General features: G+C 35.3%; 1 protein-coding gene across 1 annotated transcript in view; it reads right to left on the bottom strand.

The window, feature by feature from the left end:
- Positions 1-15027: 15027 nt before the first annotated feature.
- LOC135202245 (accumulation-associated protein-like) overlaps positions 15028-22035 on the bottom strand; it is a 52033-nt gene continuing 45025 nt past the window's right edge. Inside the window, exons 2-3 of the mRNA XM_064231521.1 lie at positions 16941-17034; positions 15028-15598 (exon numbers count right to left, since the gene is read on the bottom strand). Coding sequence (XP_064087591.1) covers positions 15297-15598; positions 16941-17034 — 396 coding nt within the window. The 3' untranslated portion in view covers positions 15028-15296. The remainder of the gene's footprint in view (positions 15599-16940; positions 17035-22035) is intronic.

Here is a 22035-nt window from a genome sequence, read left to right as displayed (position 1 = left end):
AGTTGGTCAGGTGTCTTCTGATGCTATCTTTAATAATATTCAAAATCTAGAGATTTTGAAGGGAGTGCTGGACCATCTGGAGGCTACCTAGAAAAGGGACATTATTAATTTAATCCGTTCTTTTCCAGAAGTATTTCAGAGTTCGCCAGGTAGGACGAGGTTGCTTCAGCATGATGTAGATGTGGGCAGTGCTTCCCCCGTAAAGCAGAGTCCTTATCAACTAAATCCAGTGAAGAGGGACATAGTTGAGGAGGAAATAAAGTATATGCTGGAGCATGATCTCATTCAACCTTTGGTAAATCCTTGGAGCTCTCTGATTGTTCTGGGTAAGAAGTCTGATGGGAAGTTCCATATGTGCGTGGATTATCGTAAGGTTAATGCCAGTACTAAAAATGACTCCTTTCCTTTACCCCGCATTGATGACTGTCTCGATCGGATAGGGTCTGCTAAATTTATTGCTAAGTTGGATCTGTTGAAAGGATATTAGCAGGTGCCCCTGTCTGATCGAGCCCGGGAAATTTCTGCTTTTGTAACTCCCTTTGGGCTTTATGAATGTAAAGTAGTGCCTTTTAAGATGAAGAATGCTGCATGTACCTTTCAGCGGCTTATGAACAGATTCGTTGTGGTTTGGAAGGCACTGAAATTTATATAGATGATTTAGTTGTTCACAGCAATGATTGGCAAACTCATATGGTAAGGTGTAGAAAAGTGTTTGAGGCTTTGAGGGCCACCGGTCTTGTTGTGAACTTAGATAAGTGTGAGTTTGGCAAAGTCCAAAGTATGTTATTTGGGTCTTGAGGTTAGTTTGGGTCAGGTAGCCCTTAAACAAGCCAATCTCGAGGCCATTACAAATTTGAAGAGGCAGTGCAATGTCAGAGAAGTTTGGAGAGTTCTTGGCATGATGGGCTATTATAGAAGGATTGTGCAAAACTTCTCGGACATTGCTCAGACACTTACTAAGCTGTTAGAAATAGGACAGAAATTTGTGTGGTCTCCTCAATGTGAAGAGTCTTTTATAAAACTTAAACTGGTGTTGGTGTCAAACCCAATATTAATGTCTCCTGATTTTCAGAAACCTTTCGTTATTGCGGTGGATGCCAATGACATAGGCATTGGGGGTGTCCTCTTTCAGAGAAATGAGACTGGAGAGGTTCGTCCTGTGTCTTACTTCTCTTTCCCTAAAGAGATTTAAACTGACTACAATCCTCTAGTGTTCATCGAGCGGATGAAAGGATCCAACCAGAGGATTTTAAGGTGGGCTCTGCAGTTGCAGGAATTCTCTCTGGTAATCAAACATATTAAGGGATGTGAGAACCGTATTCCTGATTCCCTTTCTCATATGTAATCTTAGTTTATGCCCCTCCCTCGCCCTTCTCGTGTCTTCATTGGATTTGTATGAAACTATATTGCATAGTAAAAATATGGTGGCAAGTATGAGTGTGGGTATGAGTGAGTCCTTAGCTTAGAGTTTAGTTTAGATGTAGGTTTGGTTAAGTGCGTTGTATGTTTAGCTTCAGTAAGGTCTATCAGTTTTTTTTCTTGTTTTTTTCTTTTTCTTTTTTTGGCTGACAGTCGTTCGAGTTTTGGTTTAGCTTTCTTTATGGTGCACAATTGACTGGTTTGGTAAGTTTTCTTTGTGAAGCTATGCTTCCTTTGTCATGTGATTGTAATATTTACCACAACCTTTATTTTTCAGGGTTGTTCAAATATTTATCTTGCTCTGGTTTTGAATCTCTAGAATATGTTAATTCATTTTCATTCCAGCATTCTTACTGTATTTGATTTTAAAAAAATGTATTCTTTGCAAATAATTTTTGTTTTGTTTTGGGGCAGGAGGGTATTAGGTTAACGAAAAATTATTATTTCTTTTGTTGGTTTAAATCAGCCTTGTTAACTTTTAAGTTAACTTTTTGCTGAGTATGTTTACTCTTGTGTTTTCGTAAGTTAAGTGGCTATACGGTCATTTCTCAGTGTTTTTGCGCCTCCTGATCCTCCTTAGTGTATAAGTGAACTATCGTTTTAACGATTGTTTTCTTCTTTTGCTTTGAGTGTTTATAAACACTGGAAAGGTGATGTGTGGACCTGTCAGTGGTAGTTCAGGCCTTGACAAGCTCTCATCAGGACCGTTTCCTGTCGCAGCATATATTTTGATTTATTTGGAGGACGACTTAGAACCAGTACCTTTCGGACCAGTCGCTCATATATTTCCTTCACGGATTCTGGCAGACGCAGATATACGTCTCTTGTGTGTGTGTGTCCTTGGAACACGGCTTTTTTCGCACAGGTGTTATTGTCACCTGCGACCTTCATGCTGCTGTGGGGAGTTTCGCAGAGGCTGTCATCTGCGACCGCTGATTCTGCCCCTTTTTCCCGTTGGAGGATTTTTTATGGGAAAACCCAGAGTCAAAGTATATAGGGTCTGCTCAACTCGGCAGTGGGGGCGGAGCTTATACTGTGACATCACAAGAGTAACACTTCCCGTGCGTCTCCATCGAATTACTTAAAGAACCTTTAGTTTTCATACATTTAATCCATATCGCATGGTGTTTTTGATAAAATCTTGATAAGATCTGAAAAGAGGTCACATGCTTGATGTTTTTTAATACCCATTCAAAGTATATAGGGTCTGCTCACTCAGCAGTGGGGGCGGAGCTAATACTGTGACGTCACAAGAGTAACACTTCCTGCTTCTTTATTGAACTAAAATCTTGATAAAATCTGTAGAGAGGTCACATGTTCGATTTTTTTTAATACCCATTCTCTCATTTAGTCACCAAGCCTTGTTTTATTGCACATAAAATATACCAGTTTGAACACACATAGCTACTTCAGCTTTCTTCATATGTTTATTCTTTACTTATTTATTTACTTACCTATATACTGGTTTGCTGTATTCTCTTCAAGTCCATTTTTTATAACATGACAACTCTCTCTCTCTCTCTCTCTCTCTCTCTCTCTCTCTCTTTCAGGTAGTAATATTATCAAGATTTTAAATAATTCTTAAGAAATGTATTTAGTTCTGTCACTGTGTTCATACCTCAATTTGAAAAGCAACTTTTTTGTATGCTAAAGGTTAGAATGATAGATTAATTATATTTTTCAAATCTTTTTAAGAATACTTATTGTTATGCAATAAATACAGAGAAAATGTGGATACAGGCAGTGTAAAAAATGGTATTTGCATTTGCACGACTTGACCACAAAAGAGAAAACAATATCAAAAGTATAAAAATTACATCATATACGATTCAAGGTATCAAAGGAATAAATGATGAAGACAATGTTCCAGGGAACACATTTCCAGCAAATTTCTCATTAGCACTTCATATCACATAAATATACTTTCTAACACATAAGTTTACATATAACACAAACTGTATACATAAAGGTATTAATTGTGCATTCCTCAAACGATTCTAATATTTTCGGAAAAAGTACAAAAAGGTATTCGTCAGTATGGCTAGATGTATCTGATGATGTTTCACAAGGGACGGGGCTAGATTTCAGATCTCCCAGAAACGCTTAATTTTTTATAATTTTTGCGTGCATAGATATTTTTTTTTGTGCGAGATTATGGGTTTGAAAATAATTTTAATTGAAATGTGTCATATACCAATTGAAAGGACATTCTGTGTACTTTTACATGGTATATGGCAAGATGTAATAAGATGAAAAATTATGTAAGAAAAATGTGGTAAATATTTACATAAAATTTTAAAATTTTGGTCCGTCTTTGACCTAAAATTCTTCGAAAATTTCTGAGAACACCTTTCAATTTTATTTATGTATTATATATTAAATTTTATCAGCTTTCTAATCCATTTTTCAGTTTCTGTCTATCATCATTCCTTAGTCAGATACGCTACGAAACGTGAATGTATGTGGGTTGACGGATGAAGTAATTGCACATTTTTGTGTGCGTAAATAATTTTTCTGTGCTCGCTTTTGAGTTTGAAAGTAATCGTAATTATAATGTGCCATATATCATTTGGAAGAGCATTCTTTGTAGTTTAACGTAGTATACGGCAAAATGCAATAAGAGGAAAATATATATAGAAAAACGCCATCGCAAAAATAGTTATATGAAAATGCTATCGTAAATATAGTTTCATAAGGATATGGTCCTTTTGTAACTGATAACGTTTCACAATGGGCGGGAATAGGTTTTAGTACCGCCTCGTGAGCAGACCTTATATACTTTGACTCTGGGAAAACCAATGTCGTGGCTGGATCCTGGCACTGGATTTTGGATTTACTTGCTGTGTCATCCTCGTCCAGCTGCTATATACGGGAGTGAGAGCAACTTGGCTCGTTAGGTGCCAAGTAGGGAGGCTGCCGCCAGGTAAGACGAATTATTGTTCCTTTTCCCTCGGGACAATGAGTTGCCCTTTAGTACCTGGCGTACAGGACTAGCCCTTTTGATAGCAGTTTGGATTTATCAGGGCCCAGGATTCAACCCCTCTTCTGGTACTTCACTTGAGGTGAAATTATATATTTTCGTCAATCTTGATTATATATATATATATAAATATATTATATATATATATATATATATGTATATATTTGTATATATATATATGTATATATATATATGTATATATATATATATCTTATATTATTATTATTATTATTATTATTATTATTATTATTATTATATTATTATTATTATTATATATTGCTACTTTCAAAATGCATATATCCCCTCTTTGACTGTATAAAATATTGTGTGTAAGATTTTGGCAACATTTTTTTCAGATTCCTAGAAAGCTTAGAGATAGGATGTTTTAAATGTGTGTCCAGATTTCGCATTACATATTTTAAAAGAATATATAACGTCGTATGAAAAGAGAGAGAGATTTGCTTTGTCCATTCGAAACTAGAGTGGTTTCCCTATTCTGTCAACACGTTTGATTAGAGGCATCGAGGTCTTTGCTGTGTTTTGGGAATTCTGTCATCACGTATGATATGGACTTTTGCTCGATTTCTGTCTTGGTCGAGTACGTGTCTTTGTTGAACCGAATGGTTTCATACGAGCTCGTCTTTGTCAAAACCACGTGCAGATTTCACATTTTATCTTTAAAGTTGCGTCAGATTTGGAAGCTTCTAGAAAGAATTGTTGCCCAAAACGTTTTGTGTCATCTCCATTGTCCAGCTTCCGAAAGGAAGAGAATTCATTGCATCTTAAAACCGCGTTCCGTTCAGACATATCTCTCTCTCTCTCTCTCTCTCTCTCTCTCTCTCACCATAGTTGATATTAACGTAACGTAAAATGGTCACTCCACTCGTAACTTGTAGATTTCAGATTTGATATTTCTTAGAGTTTATTTAGTGTTATTTAGTGCTTTTTGTAGAGTCTGAACAATCATTGTTTGTGTAACGGCGCCTGGTTTTGTGAAAGTGTGAAACAAGCTGCAGCAAAGAAAGAAAATTGGTATACCAAGGTAAAGTGTGTTATAATTTTATTAGTTGCAACTAATAACTAATAACTAATAACTGATGGTTACAAAGGTTTGGTAAAAACTAATAACTAATAACTAACAGTCGGTGGTTTGGTAAAAACTAATAACTATTGGTTATGATGGTTTAGAGAACTAATAACTATTAGTACAATGGTTTGAGAGAAACTATTTACATTTTTACATATTGCAAATTTTTGTGTTTTGTGTTTGTTTCATTTAAAGTGATTTTTATGTTTTGTGCATTTATTCATTTTCTTATTGAAGTGTGTTTTTTTTATTTTATGATCTGTGTGATTAACACTTTTTGCAATTTTCGTATTTTCCACATTTTTCTGTGTTTTCATTTGCATTCACAATTTAATTGCCTTGGTTATGTTCATTACTTAATCGTTGCACATTTAATTAAATTTAACACTTGTGAATTAATTTGCATTTACTTAGAATTCTTTTCAAGTTTTATTATTGTTTAGCACTTTTGAATTAATTTCTAAATTTCAATTATTGCCTAACACTTTTGAATTTTGATTGAATTAGTTTCCTTGAATTTTGTGATAAATTAATTTTGATTTAATTTTACTTAATTAATTCAAGAATTAGTTAAACTTTGCCTTGTTTTCAAGTAACAGTAATTTTCCCTGATATTGTGAGTTTGATAATAAATTTTTGTATTTAAAAGTTTTATAAGTGTTTTCTTTATTTTATTCCAGTATTTAATTATGATTAAATTGATGTTAGGTAGAAACATAGAGTGGTAATTGATCTGTTTTCCTTCAATTAACTTGAAGTGACTTAGAACCAGGGAAGTACTTAGACTTCTGAAATCATGGAAATACTTAGACATTTAAAGTTGTTGATGGAGTGATGCCCTTTGATTAATTTGATTACTTACAAGATTGCCTCACACCTGTTTTGATGGACTTAGTCTGATTTTTTGCAATACTGGTAAGTTGATAAGGGATCACTGTTGCCTTTAGAGTATTCAGTCGTTTAGTACCTGTGATGAGGGTTCAGGTGTCTGGCTGTTGCGAGGTAACAATTAATGAATGGTAAGTGTAGTAACCAGATACTTGGCACTTTGTTACAATATTATATAATATATATAATATAAGAATATTAAGATAGATTATATAAATATTAGTATATATATATATATATCTAGATTATTATATATATATAGTTATAAATATATATATATATAGATATATATATATATAATATATATATAGTATGTATATTATATATCTATATTAATAATATATATAGGTATATAATATATATATATATATAATTATATATATGAAATATATATGATATATAGATATTATATATCACACCATCCTATGTAATATATATATCTATATAATTATATTTATAAATATATATATATATATATTATAGATATATGTATCTATATATATATATATATATATAATATATATCTATATATATATATATATATATATATATATATATATATAGATATATATATATATAGATATATCTATATAAGTAGATGAAGGCAGGCAGGAACACACAGGAATTTGACAACAATAACAACAAAGTTAAGATAAACAAAAGTTGAACAGGTGAGGACTGGGTATTTAAAACCGGAACAAGTTGTTTAATTTTCAATGTCTCTAAAATAAATAGGTCCTTAGAGTTGTTGACCTGTCCAATTATAGAGAAATCTTTGTATTGGATGTTAGTTTTACATTGTAAAGAATGAATTCTTATGTTAGATGCAATTGGGTGGACAGGCGACATCCCGTTCTGTGACTAACCCCACTATGAGAATCGACTCGTACCCTAAGAAGACGCTTCGTGGATCCCACATAATTTCCCATATCACATCTGGGACAAGTATACTTATGTACCACATTAGACGTCATCAAAGGGCAGAGTCGGTCCTTTACTCTGAAAAGGGAGCCAATTGTTAGGGGGTTTTCTGGAATCAAATTTACGTCAAGGGCATTACAATGTACGGAAAGGATGCGTAGAATGTTTTCTTTGGAACGTTAAAATACAAAGGGCTGTTTGAGAACTTTTTGCTGAGTAATTTCTGTGTGATCTTGTTAATGATCTTGTTAGGGAAACAGTTATCGTTAAAATATTTGTAAAGAAAGGTAATTTCGTTATGGAAAAGTTGCCAGTCTGAAGTGAGTAATTGTGTTCGATGAATACGTACATAAACAGAATTTAACTTAAAGTTATAAAAACTAAAACTATAAAATTGGAGACCAGACCTGTAAAGGTTTTCTTCCTAAAAGTGGTGGTATTAAAACAGTTACTATCCCTAGATACCAAAACGTCTGAAAATGGTAAACGACGCTCCTGCTCCTTTTCGATAGTAAACGCGATGTTAGGGTGACGTGAGTTAGCAAATTCAAAGAAAGACTCAGAGTGGAACTCACGCCTGAGAAGGACAAAAGTGTCGTCCACGTATCGAGCATAAAACAGGGGGCGGAAAGATAATGGGCAATCATCAAGCATGGACTCCTCCAGGGAACACATGAAAATATTAGCGAATGTTGGGCCATGAGAGGAGCCCATAGCTATCCCTTCTACTTGCCTATACAATTTCCCGTTAAAAACAAAAGCCGTTTCCAGCGCGGCCAATTCTAAAAAAGTTTTAAAAGCAACAAGATTGAAATGACAAAACTTAGAATCGGGATCAGGAAATAACTTATTTGAAATAATAATACTAATAGTTTCTTTAACAGGTACATTAGTGAACAGGGCCTTAACATCAAGGCTGGCCATAAATAAGTCTGGGTCTTGAGGTAATATTAAATCTTTAAATTTGTTAGCGTTTGGCAGAGTATATTTATTTTTAGTCAAAGGGTCCCAAATTTAATTTGTGTGCTTGCTCATCACACACTGTTTGCTGAGGGTTTCAGAGGATATCGAGAAAAGATAGCCTGATAGACCGTAGTCCATTAAATTACCTGAAGCCCCCTTATCTATAAAAATTGCGATCTCCACATCACCCACTGTTCCTTGTACTATCAGCATTGGCTCTGGGTGGTCCCACAAGACACCACAATGGCACGTACAAGTCATCTTTACCCTTTTTGTTGATTAGGTTTCCAAAAATTTTGCCGATCTCTACTATGGGTTTCAGAGACATTGCGAGCACGGTTTTTGGCCATAAATCTGTAACGAACACTCGTATCAGAACGAGATTTTGCTATAGTGTATTACACCCAGTGCCGTAATTTATAAGGGTATCGTGAATCACTAATTGTAAAGAATAAAGACACTGGTCCCTGTACCTAGAGGCCAAAAATCCATTAGCCAGAAATGGATAAAAACACAACAGTAAAAAGCTCCGTAACCCCCGTCCTTTTTCATTCTCTCTCCTTCCCTTCTCTCTCTCTCTCTGAAAATTGCTTCAGTTTAAACTTATTTTGTATGATTTTTTTTATCTATCTATCTATCCAATAATATACATTGATGCATATATCTAACGATCCAATCTAGTTGACTTATTTATTTAATTATTAATCCGCTCATCTCTCTCTCTCTCTCTCTCTCTCTCTCTCTCTCTCTCTGAAAGTTACTTCAGTTGAACATATTTTGCACGATTTTTTCTATCTATCTATCTAATAATAGTTTACATTGGTGTATATATCTAACGATTCACTGCCTGTTTACTTATTTACGTAGTGATCCGCTCATCTCTCTCTCTCTCTCTCTCTCTCTCTCTCTCTCTCTCTCTCTCTGTGGTAGTGGTACCTACTGTAAATGGTTAATAGAGTGAGAGATATCTGACTGTATGGTGGATCAGTAAAACGATAGCCACTATGATTTATGGTAAAGCGATTGCTATACTTGTGGTTGCTTACCTCCTTCATAATCCTCATGCGGACTCAGGGTATCAGCAATATAGTACTTGTATTACGAAGATGAAGAAGATATGGCCACCATGGGACTTGACTTTCGGCACGGTTGCAGAAATTCGTTTGTCACGCAACTTTTCAACTTTTTTACCCATGAAAAAGCCGCCAATTGCCTTCAAATTGGTTTTAATAGATAACTGGTTTTATTCTGTGTTACAAATAAAAATTCCGCCTTTCTACCGGACATTCATTAGAGTTAAACCCTTGATTATACCGATGCACATATAACTGTCCGTTTACCATAAATCATAGCGTCTATCGTTTTACTGCTCCTCCATACATTCAGATATCTCTCACTCTAATAACCATTTACAGTAGGTACCACTACCACAGAGAGAGAGAGAGAGAGAGAGAGAGAGAGAGATGAGCGGATCACTACGTAAATAAGTAAACAGGCAGTGAATCGTTAGATATATACACCAATGTAAACTATTATTAGATAGATAGATAGAAAAAATCGTACAAAATATGTTTAAACTGAATCAACTTTCAGAGAGAGAGAGAGATATGAGCGGATTAATGCATAAATAAATCAGTCAACTGGCAGCTAACAACCGACTGGATCGTTAAATATATACAACACTGTATATTATTAGATAGATAGATAGATAGAAAAATCATACAAAATAAGTTTGATTTACTGAAGCAATTTTCAGAGAGAGAGAGAGAGAGAGAGAAGGGAAGGTGAGGGAAGGAAGACGGATGGGGATGGCGGTGGAGGGGTGGGGGGGGGGGGGGGGGGGGGGATGGGAGAAGGGTTATTGAGGAGCTTTTTACTGTTGTGTTCGTATACATTTCTGGCTTAAGGAGTTTTTGGCTCTTGGTACAGGGACAAGTGTCGTTATTCTTTACAATTAGTGATTCACGATACCCTTACAAATTACGGCACTGGGTGTAATACACTATAGCAAAATCTCGTTCGTTACAGCGTTATTGCCAAAAACCGTGCTCGCACTGCCTCTGAAACCCATAGTAGGTCCCTTTGAATGGCCTGCTTGAGTAGCTTTCATATCTGAACTTCCAGAGTTCTGAGGTGTGGGTCTTGCATAGCTCCATTTCCGAGAAGGACAAGACTGCCAAAAATTAATTGTTTCTTGGTGTGTCCCTGCCTATTACAATTGAAACAATGCAACTGTTGCCTTGGATCCATGATCCATGACTCCCCTACCAGTCACCTCAACATCAATAATTGGTAATGAATGCACCAGTCACCCGACACTAGTTTCCCTGATTGCACCGTGACGCTCTATGTCCTTGCTTTCTATGTTCTTGCTTACACACCTATAACAATTTCTTTACACCCATTGTTACAGTATTTCGCCATAGGTGGCCCTCCACAAATGAAGCAAAATCCTTTAAATGGCCATTGTTCTGTTTATTATTCTCATGTTTGACAGTGACCTTGCCAAAAGCTCTTATAATGCTGCAGCAACAGCCTCACCCTTACTTGCTCTTAACACTGTTGCCCTCGATCATTCTGTTGTAATTAACAAGATATTTTGTCAGGAAAACCACTGAAAAACGATTAAGCAACCAACTTTCCCAGGATAGTACCCAGGAAACCAGCTAATGCACCCAACTTTCTTAGCTCATTAGCACATAGTCTACAGGTTCACCAGTCCAGTCTACAGGTTCACCAGTCCATCTCTTTTAGTAGTAATTTAACAAAAGCTAGGAATGCACTATCAGTAAACGCTACTAATAGCCTTTGCTCAATTGCATCATCATCAGACTGCTCTGTATCAGTTACCTCTAGTCTCTAAATACAGTACTAAGGTGTCCCCCTCAAAGTATAAGGGCAACAAACTTGCTATGTACATCCAGAATTTTCTTCAGCCATGCTACTAGTACTACATCTCCCTCACCATAAACGATTTCAACATTTCCCTTAGTCACCTTGGACGCCATAATAAACCATAGATAGCTTGTAATCTCTTCACCTTATTATGATGAAAGAACGGCCACACAATTAGCCTAATTAGAGAAGCCGACACAGTACCTTGAGACTACACTCACAACCTACATAACCTCACTTATCCAAAAGTCCGACAGGCACACTCGCTCGATAACCGACCAATACCAATCTAGGGTTGTCAGAAAGAAATAGCTGCCAATAATTCTAAAGTCTACAACATATCCTTCACTATAGTAGTGATTTCGGACATACATTCATTGTTGACTTTATTACAAATGAATTGTGAATCATGTGTCTACGCTTCTGTCATTTTATTTCCTTGATAGCTCGATAATGCATATAATGTCGGTTGGTGCAGTGACACTGCGTTGACTGCATTGTAGATTTGCAGTTTCGGATTTGTACCAACTGGAAAGTTTCCCATTCCAGTGAATCAATTATTGCACTAAGGTCTAGTAGTAGTGATAGTGCACAACTGCCACAACAAAAACAATCTTGTCGTACAATAATTCTTCTGGAGAGTTATTTTATCTGGAGGCCGATTGTTGGTAAGAAATGCTCGATAGGAGTTGCAAGTATCTGCCTATACAGCTGAACATTGCTTATCTCTTCTTATCATAAACCGGATAGCTTTGTTTTCGTTGGGTCGTCGTTACCATTTTCTGGTATAGAATAACCCCACAAAAATATAATCTGCCGTTTCCATCTATATATAATTAGGAAAGTTACCAGAAATACTAGAACAAATCCTTTGACAGAGGGGTCAATAGTTAGGAAGAGACCTTATCGTATTTTTGTAATGGTCCTGTCGTTGCTTTCTATTCATTCACCTGTTCGAGATTCTCAGCGTCCACAAGAACGCTATCATCCATAACAAAAAAAGGTCATTTTAGGATACTCCTTCCGCTGACCACTATTTTTACTGAATATTAAAAAGTGTTTCGAAACTTTTTATTTAATTTTGCGAGATATAGATTTATCAAAGTTAACATTAATGAACAAGGATTTAATCCAAGTTCAAACTAATAATTAACATATGCTGCTATATCACTAATCCTACGATCAACTTAAAACACATTTTTCAAGTGCGTAAAATTATGAATGTATGGTCATGGCTATGCAGCTGTTAGTTGGGCAGCAGTTCTCCAAGTTCATGAACTTACGGGGACACCCAATAGCGAGAGAAAACCCACATTACAGCCACCTAGGATCTTAGTCAAAGGAAATTTTATTTCCACACTAAATGTACTTAATAAAACTGTCAATCACTAAACCACGAAAACCATACTCCAGTTGTATGTACTAATATAAAATGTATATCACCAAACAACTGTAAGTCTGTAACCTAAGCATGAGCTTGGTAAACACGGAAAAAATAAAAATACTTGAAGGTAACACTAAGTACGAAAACTAGCATGAATATATGATAAAGATTCCAGTTTCCAGTTAAGCCCACTTCGGAATTTGCCTTATAACTAAACTGATAACGAGGAAACCCACCGGCAGCTGAAGCAGCTGTCTGCTGCACTGAAAAATGCCTATACTCTGTTTTTTTCCATCGGTCCATCAGCCTGTGGCGTTTAAATAATATCTTATTTCGAATGTTAACGGTGTAATTCGCATACAGTAAATTAGTAAAATACTTTTCAGTTGCAAATGTATACCCAGATATCCTTTTATTGATCTAAAACTTACACATAGCATATCTATTTAAAGCCTGGGATGCAGTGTTACCATGCACGACCACCACAGGCGGATGGACAGATGGAAAAAAGCAGAGTATAGTAAGGTTGAAGAGTGGCGGCCATGATGTCGGTTCGTTGAGCTATTATTCTAGGACCACTCCCACGATGATGAAGTTACTTTAGAATCCATTCCTGCGCTGATTCAATATAGTTTTGGTGTGAGAGATGAAGTGTTACTGTTCGCCTCTAATCGGATTTGTTGGTTTCTGTTATTGTAATGTTTGCCAGTTAAAGTTTTAGATGCAAACAACCACAGTTATCAGGTTAATTAAACTAAAAGTGAATTCCAGCATCTAAGACTCTGATCAAAAGTTAATTCATTAATCGTTAATGAAGTATTTCAAATCATTCAAAAATAAGAATATTAAATAAAATAAAGCCCAATACTGAAATTTCACACACCGTTCCACAGTACAGAATGAGGCACTGACTTGTGCCTCGTATGTTTTCTGTAAAAGATAACTATTGAAATGGCAATTTGTCTGTCCGTCCGCATTTTTCTGTCTGGCCGCAGATCTTGACAAAAACTAGGGCTAGAGGGCTGAAAATTGGTATGTTGATCACCCACCCTCCAATCATCAAACATACTAAATTGCAGCCCTCTAGCCTCAGTTATTTTGAGTTTATTTAAGGTTAAATTTAGCCGTGACCGTGCGTCTGGCAACGCTATAGGGCAGGCCACCACCTAGCCATGGGTAAAAGTTTGATAGGCCACGGCTCATGCAGCGTTATACGCTGTACAGGAAACAGGATTGCGCCGAAGAAATTGGCGCATTGTGTACTAGATTTAAATAGCTCTTGTATGAATTCGATTTTCTTGAGTTAGGGTTTAATCTTCGAATTCTAGAAGAGTTCTTTCTCATGCCATGGCCCTTCTCGTTACTTTTGTCATATTTCAAATTGATGTATTATTTATTCATAGATTTATTTTTTCGCTGCATTCAGATAATCACGTTGGGCCATATATTTTTTCACATTTTACCTATCTAGTGCATTTGAAGGTTTATGCAATAAGTCAATGATTTCATTCCATAGTAATTTCCATATATTTTAAATTCTGTTTGTCCCATTTTCATGCTGGTGATGAGGTCATTGACTCTGAGAGCTGGCAAATTACCAGTGGCCACTCTCTCTCTCTCTCTCTCTCTCTCTCTCTCTCCTCTCTCTCTCTTCTCTCTCTCTCTCTATATATATATATATATATATATATATATGTATATATATATATGATATATATATTATATATAGTATATATATATATATATATATATATATATATATATATATATATATATATATATATATAATATATATCTAGTAGCAGTGGTGGATCTAGAAATTTACCATAGGGTTCACTTAGGATTATCACACACTCACATTTTATATATATATATATATATATATATATATATATATATATATATATATATATATATATACACATATGAAACATGTACACAAATACGGTGCATATATATCAATATCAATACTTATATATCTATGCACACACATACTATATAAACACAGTAGTAGTGGTAGTAGTAGTTGTTGTTGTTGAAATAATCATTAACTAAGCAAATTATAGCTACCAATCATGAATTCTTGAAGGAATATAATGTTCTTTTATTCATGTCTATGGGGGCAGGGTGGTACGTGACCATGTGGCCCCCTTAAATCCGCCAGTGTGCCAGATGAACTGATGTTACCGAGGCCTATGGAAAGAATTCACTGGCCATTGAGAATGGGGTCTGAACTCTCTGTTTCGTTATCATTTCTTACTCGGATTACAAAGCACTCCTTGATATTCCGAATTCCAGATCTCTTGACGAGATTTGAACCAGTTCAAGGGAAAAAGTTCCCTTATATCATCTTGTGTTGATATTTTGTACAAGTGGAGAACAGTATTGTAATCACATTTTATAATAATGAATATCTACCTTTAAAACGTGAGGTTTAAAAAGTATTACATATTAAATAAATGAATTTGTTGCAGTATAAGAAAAACCATGTTTGATTTGTCACCGTTTTAATAGAATTATTAATAAATTAATGTTGTCAATTACAGCTAATCATAATGCGAATCTTATTTCCTGATCTTCTGTTGAAAGTACTTAGTAATTTGTGTATGTATCATTTTTCCTTAAGTAGATGCTATAATTTTCTTTTTATTTCGACATGACAGACTTCTAGATTACTATCGGTCTTAGCCTAACGTAATAAAGCAGATGGTCCAACGTAGACTTTAGATCGTAACAGGTGCCGGATTCTCACAATCCACTTAACCAGAAGCTCCAACTGGTTTGAAGTCCTCTCGTATTCCGCCAGGTCCTACTGGCTTGAAGTCCTCTCGTATTCCGCCAGGTCCTACTGGCTTGAAGTCCTCTCGTATTCCGCCAGGTCCTACTGGCTTGAAGTCCTCTCGTATTCCGCCAGGTCCTACTGGCTTGAAGTCCTCTCGTATTCCGCCAGGTCCTACTGGCTTAAGATCTTCTCTTACTGCACCAGGACGTCTTCCAGCATTATCGGGTCTGAAGTGGGAAGTTCTGAACGCCTGTTGTCCAAGTGTTGCAATGCACATGCCTGAAAAAGAGCAAGAAAAGAAGACTATATTAAAAGATGCATCTCTACTTAAATGCAGCTTGTTGATCAGAGGCCTTGCATACTTATGATAGAAATGTATAAATATGAAATGTGTGTAGGTTGTACACAGTTGGTTGTCCATTATTGTAGAATTTTTGAAAAATTCTGGATATTTTGGCGCTTTGTGCGTTAGTAGCAATAGTGCCGTATAGCAAGCATATTGCACATTGTGAATTAGTCCTATCTTTCAGCACATCATGGTTCAGTTTTTTTATGATTACAGAGCGAAGTTCTGCGGTACAAGTTCGCATGAATTATGCATTGCGTAGGTACACACAGACGAGAGGTTGGACGAAAGACAACGACGTCGTTCTCATCGCAGTTAAAACAAAATTGTAGTTTCAGCCTACATTTAAACGACAAAAGTTTCAGATGTCCAAATTATCCTCATCACGAAAGTCAAAACGAATGGCTTTCATTCGGTGTCCATTAAGAAGATTTTAAATAAAGGAAAGGTTTTTTTTTTTTTTTTTTTTTTTTTGTGGGGGGGAGTTTCTGGATGAAGAATCCATAGCATCTGCAACTGTCCTCGAACCCCCAAGAAGCCTCTGTGTTGGCTTGAGACCTCAGTCATATAAACATACGGGGAAAATGTCTTCATAGAAAGAAGGATGTGAGGTGAATGCCCTTCCACAACCAGCCTTCAGCTGATGATTGATTTGTCTTAACAGCACAAAACAGAAAGAACGGATGGAAAAATTTACGCAGAGAAAACGAATAGAGTGACCTGATATATCTAAGATTTACTGAATACGTAAGTTAAAGCCACGATATGATGCTCATGGATCTTCGTCGAAACCGTTACCAGCAAGTATTCACCAAATTATCATTTCTACTCTTACCTTTACCGATAATTAAGAGAGATAATGTTGATATCCCAATGGATTTGACAGGTAACTGTTCGTAACAAGAACAGAGAGAGAGAAAGAGAGAACTTTCCGTTATCTTTCTTATTATTATTTGCACTGTTCTTCTCTCTACCAGATATAGGTACCAAAGCCAGACTAATACTGATATTGAAGCCATGCATTAAAGCAGTTTTAATTTTCAAATATTATTAACGATCATCGTACTGAGACGTTAATAAAGTACCTTTCTGACGTAATAACATCATTGACGTATGTATATTTCGGCTATGTAACAAATTCGTCAATAATTCACTACATCAAAATATAAAAGCAGCGAAGATTCTCTCTCTCCTCTTAACAAGGTCTAAGACTGTTTCAACCCCTACTTACGTCCATAGTTAAGTTACAGTGTTGTCACTGAGTGTAAGACTTACCAAGGAGAAGAAACGTTGCCAGCAATTTGGATGCCATCGTGGTGTTCTGGGCCGGACTGATGTAGGGCTTCTTCCGAATCTCAGGATTTAGTGGCTGGAAATGTAATCGACCATTAATATATACTACACAATCTTGTTGCCAGAAACCACAATTCCGTGGAGTTTGAAGTCCACTTGGTAAAAATCTTTGAACTTTTCCTTGGTAAACTTGTTTGGACAATAGCTTGCAAAAAGACTCTCTCTCTCTCTCTCTCTCTCTCTCTCTCTTCTCTCTCTCTCTCTCTCTCTGCCTTAAAAGGCATAAGTTTTTTCTTAACAGGAATAAGTTTTTGAAATGACAGATTCCTAGAAATGAACAAGTTCAAACAGTGACTTCACGTCATCACCTTCCAGTAACGACGGTTAAACTGCTGCGTCACCGAAGTAAGCATTGACAAGCTTCTTAGACCTTCGGAGGCGCCGACTCCATCCTGAGAGAGAAGAAAAGACCGGGAAAACACGCTTCAAGGCTCCCTCTCAAAAGAGAATTCGGAGACCTGCGTCAGAGAGGACTGTTTCTGGAAATAATGGATGTGAAGTTTTTCCTTCCAGGAGGAGAGAGAGAGAGAGAGAGAATTCCATTCCGGATCTGTACTCCGAAAAATAAACCTAGACCGTTCTTTTTTATTTATTTTTTATTTAATTTTTTTAGATATTTAGAAATAAAAACAAATGAATTAATGTGAAATATGCATAGCAATGCAATCACACCACGAATTCTTAGGAATCTGTCCCATAGACTACGAATTTATTAACATCAGACAAAACTGGAAAACGTATGATTTTTAAAGCAAGAGAATTAGGCCGACGGACCAAGTCACTAAACCTGCTTTGAATCAGTTCCTCACACTCAGAAGTATTGTTACGTCAACATAAATCTTATAACGGGTCTGGTTTTCTTCAGACGAAGAAGCTGAAATAACTGACTTCATGATCCCAGAGTCCTACACTAGGGAACTAGTGACAAATATAATTACAAATTCCTTTTTCATAAAGTTGGATTAGACTGTCTGACTGAATTCTAATTCGAAGCCCATTTATCAATGGCTCGAAGTTTAGTTTTGGTATTTAGTGTTTGATACATCATCGTCAGTCATGGGTTTAATGCATTTCTTGGGAACCGATACATCAAAATGTCAAGCTTAAATCGCTGGGTTAAGTTTGTTTCGTGGGTACTCTGCACCCGGTCATGCCATCAAGTAAGCAATTTCTTTCCAGGAAATTTACTGAATTTCCCTATTTGCTGATGAAGTTTGGGGAAAAAATTTCAAGACCTGGATTGACATTTTTTGTTTTTGCTTTTTAGAGCCCTTGAAGATGTGATTATATATGAAAATTACGAAAGGTCGGGAAATAGATATGAACAAGATATGAACTCGTATATATATATATATATATATATATATATATATATATATATATATATATATATGAAATTGTAATAGCCACAATGCCTTCTTAACTTCTCAAGGGTATCCAAAAAACAACAAAGAATTTTGAGAAGTTAAGAGGACATTGTGGCTATTACATTTTCATATGTGTCTGGTAAAAATGAGTAGTAGATTCTACATACATATTATATATATATATATATATATATATATATATATATATATATATATATATATATATATATATATATATATATCATTCGAGCTACAAATGTCCGTTAATATCTAATTCGCTCTACCTCGGAATTGATATATTTTCATATATGTACCGAAGGGGAATTTTTAGTTGATAATAATTTCGTCCCCTCATGGGATCGAACCGCCACCGTCCAACGGACAGGCACGAAATCAGGACCGACATTGACGTTACCGATTCGGCTAACAGTGAGGCTATAAGTTTATATCGATCCTGACCTTACACGAACTCGGTTTTTTCATGATTAGAATTGATATGAAATCCCCTCTACCATGTTAGCCAATTCGAACGTTTGACGCACGTAGCCATATCATGAATAATTATCACATCACCGTGATTCATATAAATCATTTGAGCTACAAATGTCCTTTAATATCTATTTCGCTCCACCTCGGAACTGATATATATAAATTCCGAGGTAGAGTGAATTAGATATTAAAGGACATTTGTAGCTCGAATGATTTATATGAATCACGGTGATGTGATAATTATATATATATATATATATATATATATATATATATAATAATAATAATAATAATAACTGAATCACGAAAATTTGGAACATCTTGAATATATAAATAAAAGGAAAAGTCACGAAGAAAAGTGAAACAATGGAAGTGCTGCAAGGCCTTCTGATTTAATGTTCTTTACTTAGCAGACTGGCATATACACGGACGATGAATTTACAAGGAAATGTCGCAAAAATGACAGACAGGGATTATGCAAGATAATAAGTACCGAGAATCCAACACACCTGGAGAATTAGTAACCTCCCCAAAATAAGGGTACAATTTAAGAGGTATACAAATGATTAAGTCCAACTGCTCAGAAGTAGGGACAAGACAATTAAGAGATTATACAAGGCAGTGACTAATCACTCAAAAATTTCATTTTGACAAACAATAAAACCTTATTTTGCAAGGTAAACTTATTCACAAAAAATATGTTAGACATACATATACAAAGAAAGCATATATAAGGTAACTCATTTGTAATTAAGGCTGTGATTTTATCTTAAAGATCATTCTTAAACATGCTACTTATATAAGGGTCCAAATGATACAAACCAGAATTAATGTTAAAATTACAATTTTAAGTAAGTTTTATGCTGGCAGATTCTAAAAGATTTCATGACAAGACTTCTTTTGATCTTGCAATCAATGAACTGCCATTCCACTTTATTCTGTTGTTGTTTTCACTTAAATAAATGAATATTGCATTGGATGTTTGCCCAGTTGTGACAGAACACTTATGCTGTTTAATTCTTACTTCTAAATCCTTGCTAGATTGGCCGATCTAAATCGAGGGTCATTCCAAACATGGAATTTTATATATATTTTGTTGTTCTTTTCCTTGGGGCCATTTTTATCAGCATTCCTTTGAGTGTGTTATTATAAGAAAAAACGAGGTTGACCTTAAAAGATTTTAACAATAATTTTATGTTTCAAAACTAATAAAATAAGGCAAGCTAAGAATGTTCATAGAAGTATCTTTCTCCGTGTTACTTACACTATAAAACTTCTCTGTGTATTAAACATCTAAGAAAGGGAGGCAATTTTATTTTCCAAATTCTAAACCAAACTTAATTGGTGGTACCTGGTTATTCAAATTAGAGAGTAAATAATTTACATCAGTACTAGCAGGTAAAGCAGCTAACATATCATCAACATATCTATATCTCTTTAAAAGTGTATAAATGACATTGAGTAAATAGCGTTTTTCAAAAAATTCCATACACAAGTTTGAGAGGAGTGGAGTTAAAGGGTTGCCCATTGCAATACCAAATATTTGTTGATAACATTCACCACTGAATATAAACTTACAATCACAAATGCACAACCTAGTGAGTAAAATAATATGACTTACAGATAGAGGTAATTCATGCTGGGTTAATTCGTTATTAAGATACTCTAAAATAGGATCTATAGGGACTTTAGTGGAAAGAGAACAAACATCAAAACTAACGAATCTATCAGTGGGGCAAAAAGTGATTTTATTGAGTTTATCAACTAAATCTAGAGAATTATAAGTGTGAGAATTTGAGATAGTTCCAAGTGACTGGGATAAGAGCTTGGTGATATATTTAGAAAGATTATATGATATTGAGCCAACAGTACTGATAATAGGCCGCATAGGATTATTTTCTTTGTGCGTTTTTACTAATCCGTGCAAGTAAGGTAGCGAAGGAAATTTGACTGACAATTGACCAAGTAGTTCTTTTTTTATCTTTGAGGAGATTTTTTTTCACTGTGCTAATAAAGTTTTTTTTATGATTTTATCAAAGGGTTTTTTTATTAGTTTTTTGTAAGTCGTATGATCATCCAGTAGGACTGGCAGTTGTCAGCTTTACCTAAAATTATTATACTATTTGACTTGTCAACTTTTGTGATGTGGATTGTATTATCTTTTTTAAGCTCGATCAAACTTTTCTTATAGCGAGCAGGGAAGCTACTCTCATGGCTAACACTGGCAGCTCCATAGATACTATATTTGATTATGTCAGCGTGATTTTGAGGAAGATCACAATATTTTTCTAATTTACTTAGGGATGACGCAATCGTTAAAGCAGAGGGTGTATTCGATATAAAGAAAGATAAATGATATCCAAGAGCACTCACAACATTTTTACTTATTTGTTTACTTGATAAGTTTACAACACAATCACGACGTGCATTATTAGTCCAGCCACTGCGATCAGTAAGACTTTAAAGTTTTCTGTCGAGTTTCCTTTTAGGACATCTGTAGTCTTACGGAGTTTTTCGTAAATTTCTTGTCGCAGCGAGCCCTTCCCATCAGCCGGGATAGAATGAATGAAGTGAGAACCTGGTTTTGTCTAATTCCTTGAATTTTTCTTTCTCTTCTTGGTTGGTGGCTGCTATGTGGTGTTTTAACATCATGTGGTCAGTCTCTGCCCTGTATAATCTCTTTAATTGTCTTGTCCCTGCAAGCCTCTTAAATTGTACCCCTGTTTTGGGAAGGTTACTAATTCTCCAGGTGTGTTGGATTCTAGGTACTTAGTTTCCTGCATAATCCCTATCTGTCATTTATACAACCTTTCGTTGTAAACTTATCCTGCATATGTATGTCACGCATATGTATATACAGTCAGTCTGCTGAGTAAAGGCTATATTGAGTTGAAAGGTCTCGCAGCACTCCATTGGTTCACTTTCCTTCGTGGCTTTTCCCTTTATATATATATATATTATATATTATATATATTAATATATTTATTATATATATATATATATATATCATTTGAGCTACAAATGTCTTTTAACTATTTAATTCGCTCTACCTCGGAATTGATATATTTTCATATATGTACCGAAGGGGAATTTTTAGTTGATAATAATTTCGTCCCCTCATGGGATCGAACCATTGTCCAGCGGACAGGCACAAAATCAAG

Source organism: Macrobrachium nipponense, chromosome 23 (assembly GCF_015104395.2).
Source record: "Macrobrachium nipponense isolate FS-2020 chromosome 23, ASM1510439v2, whole genome shotgun sequence".
Classification (NCBI taxonomy): Eukaryota; Metazoa; Arthropoda; class Malacostraca; order Decapoda; family Palaemonidae; genus Macrobrachium; species Macrobrachium nipponense.
Note: the sequence above shows the minus strand (reverse complement) of the source record. Positions and strands in the feature narration are given on the sequence as shown.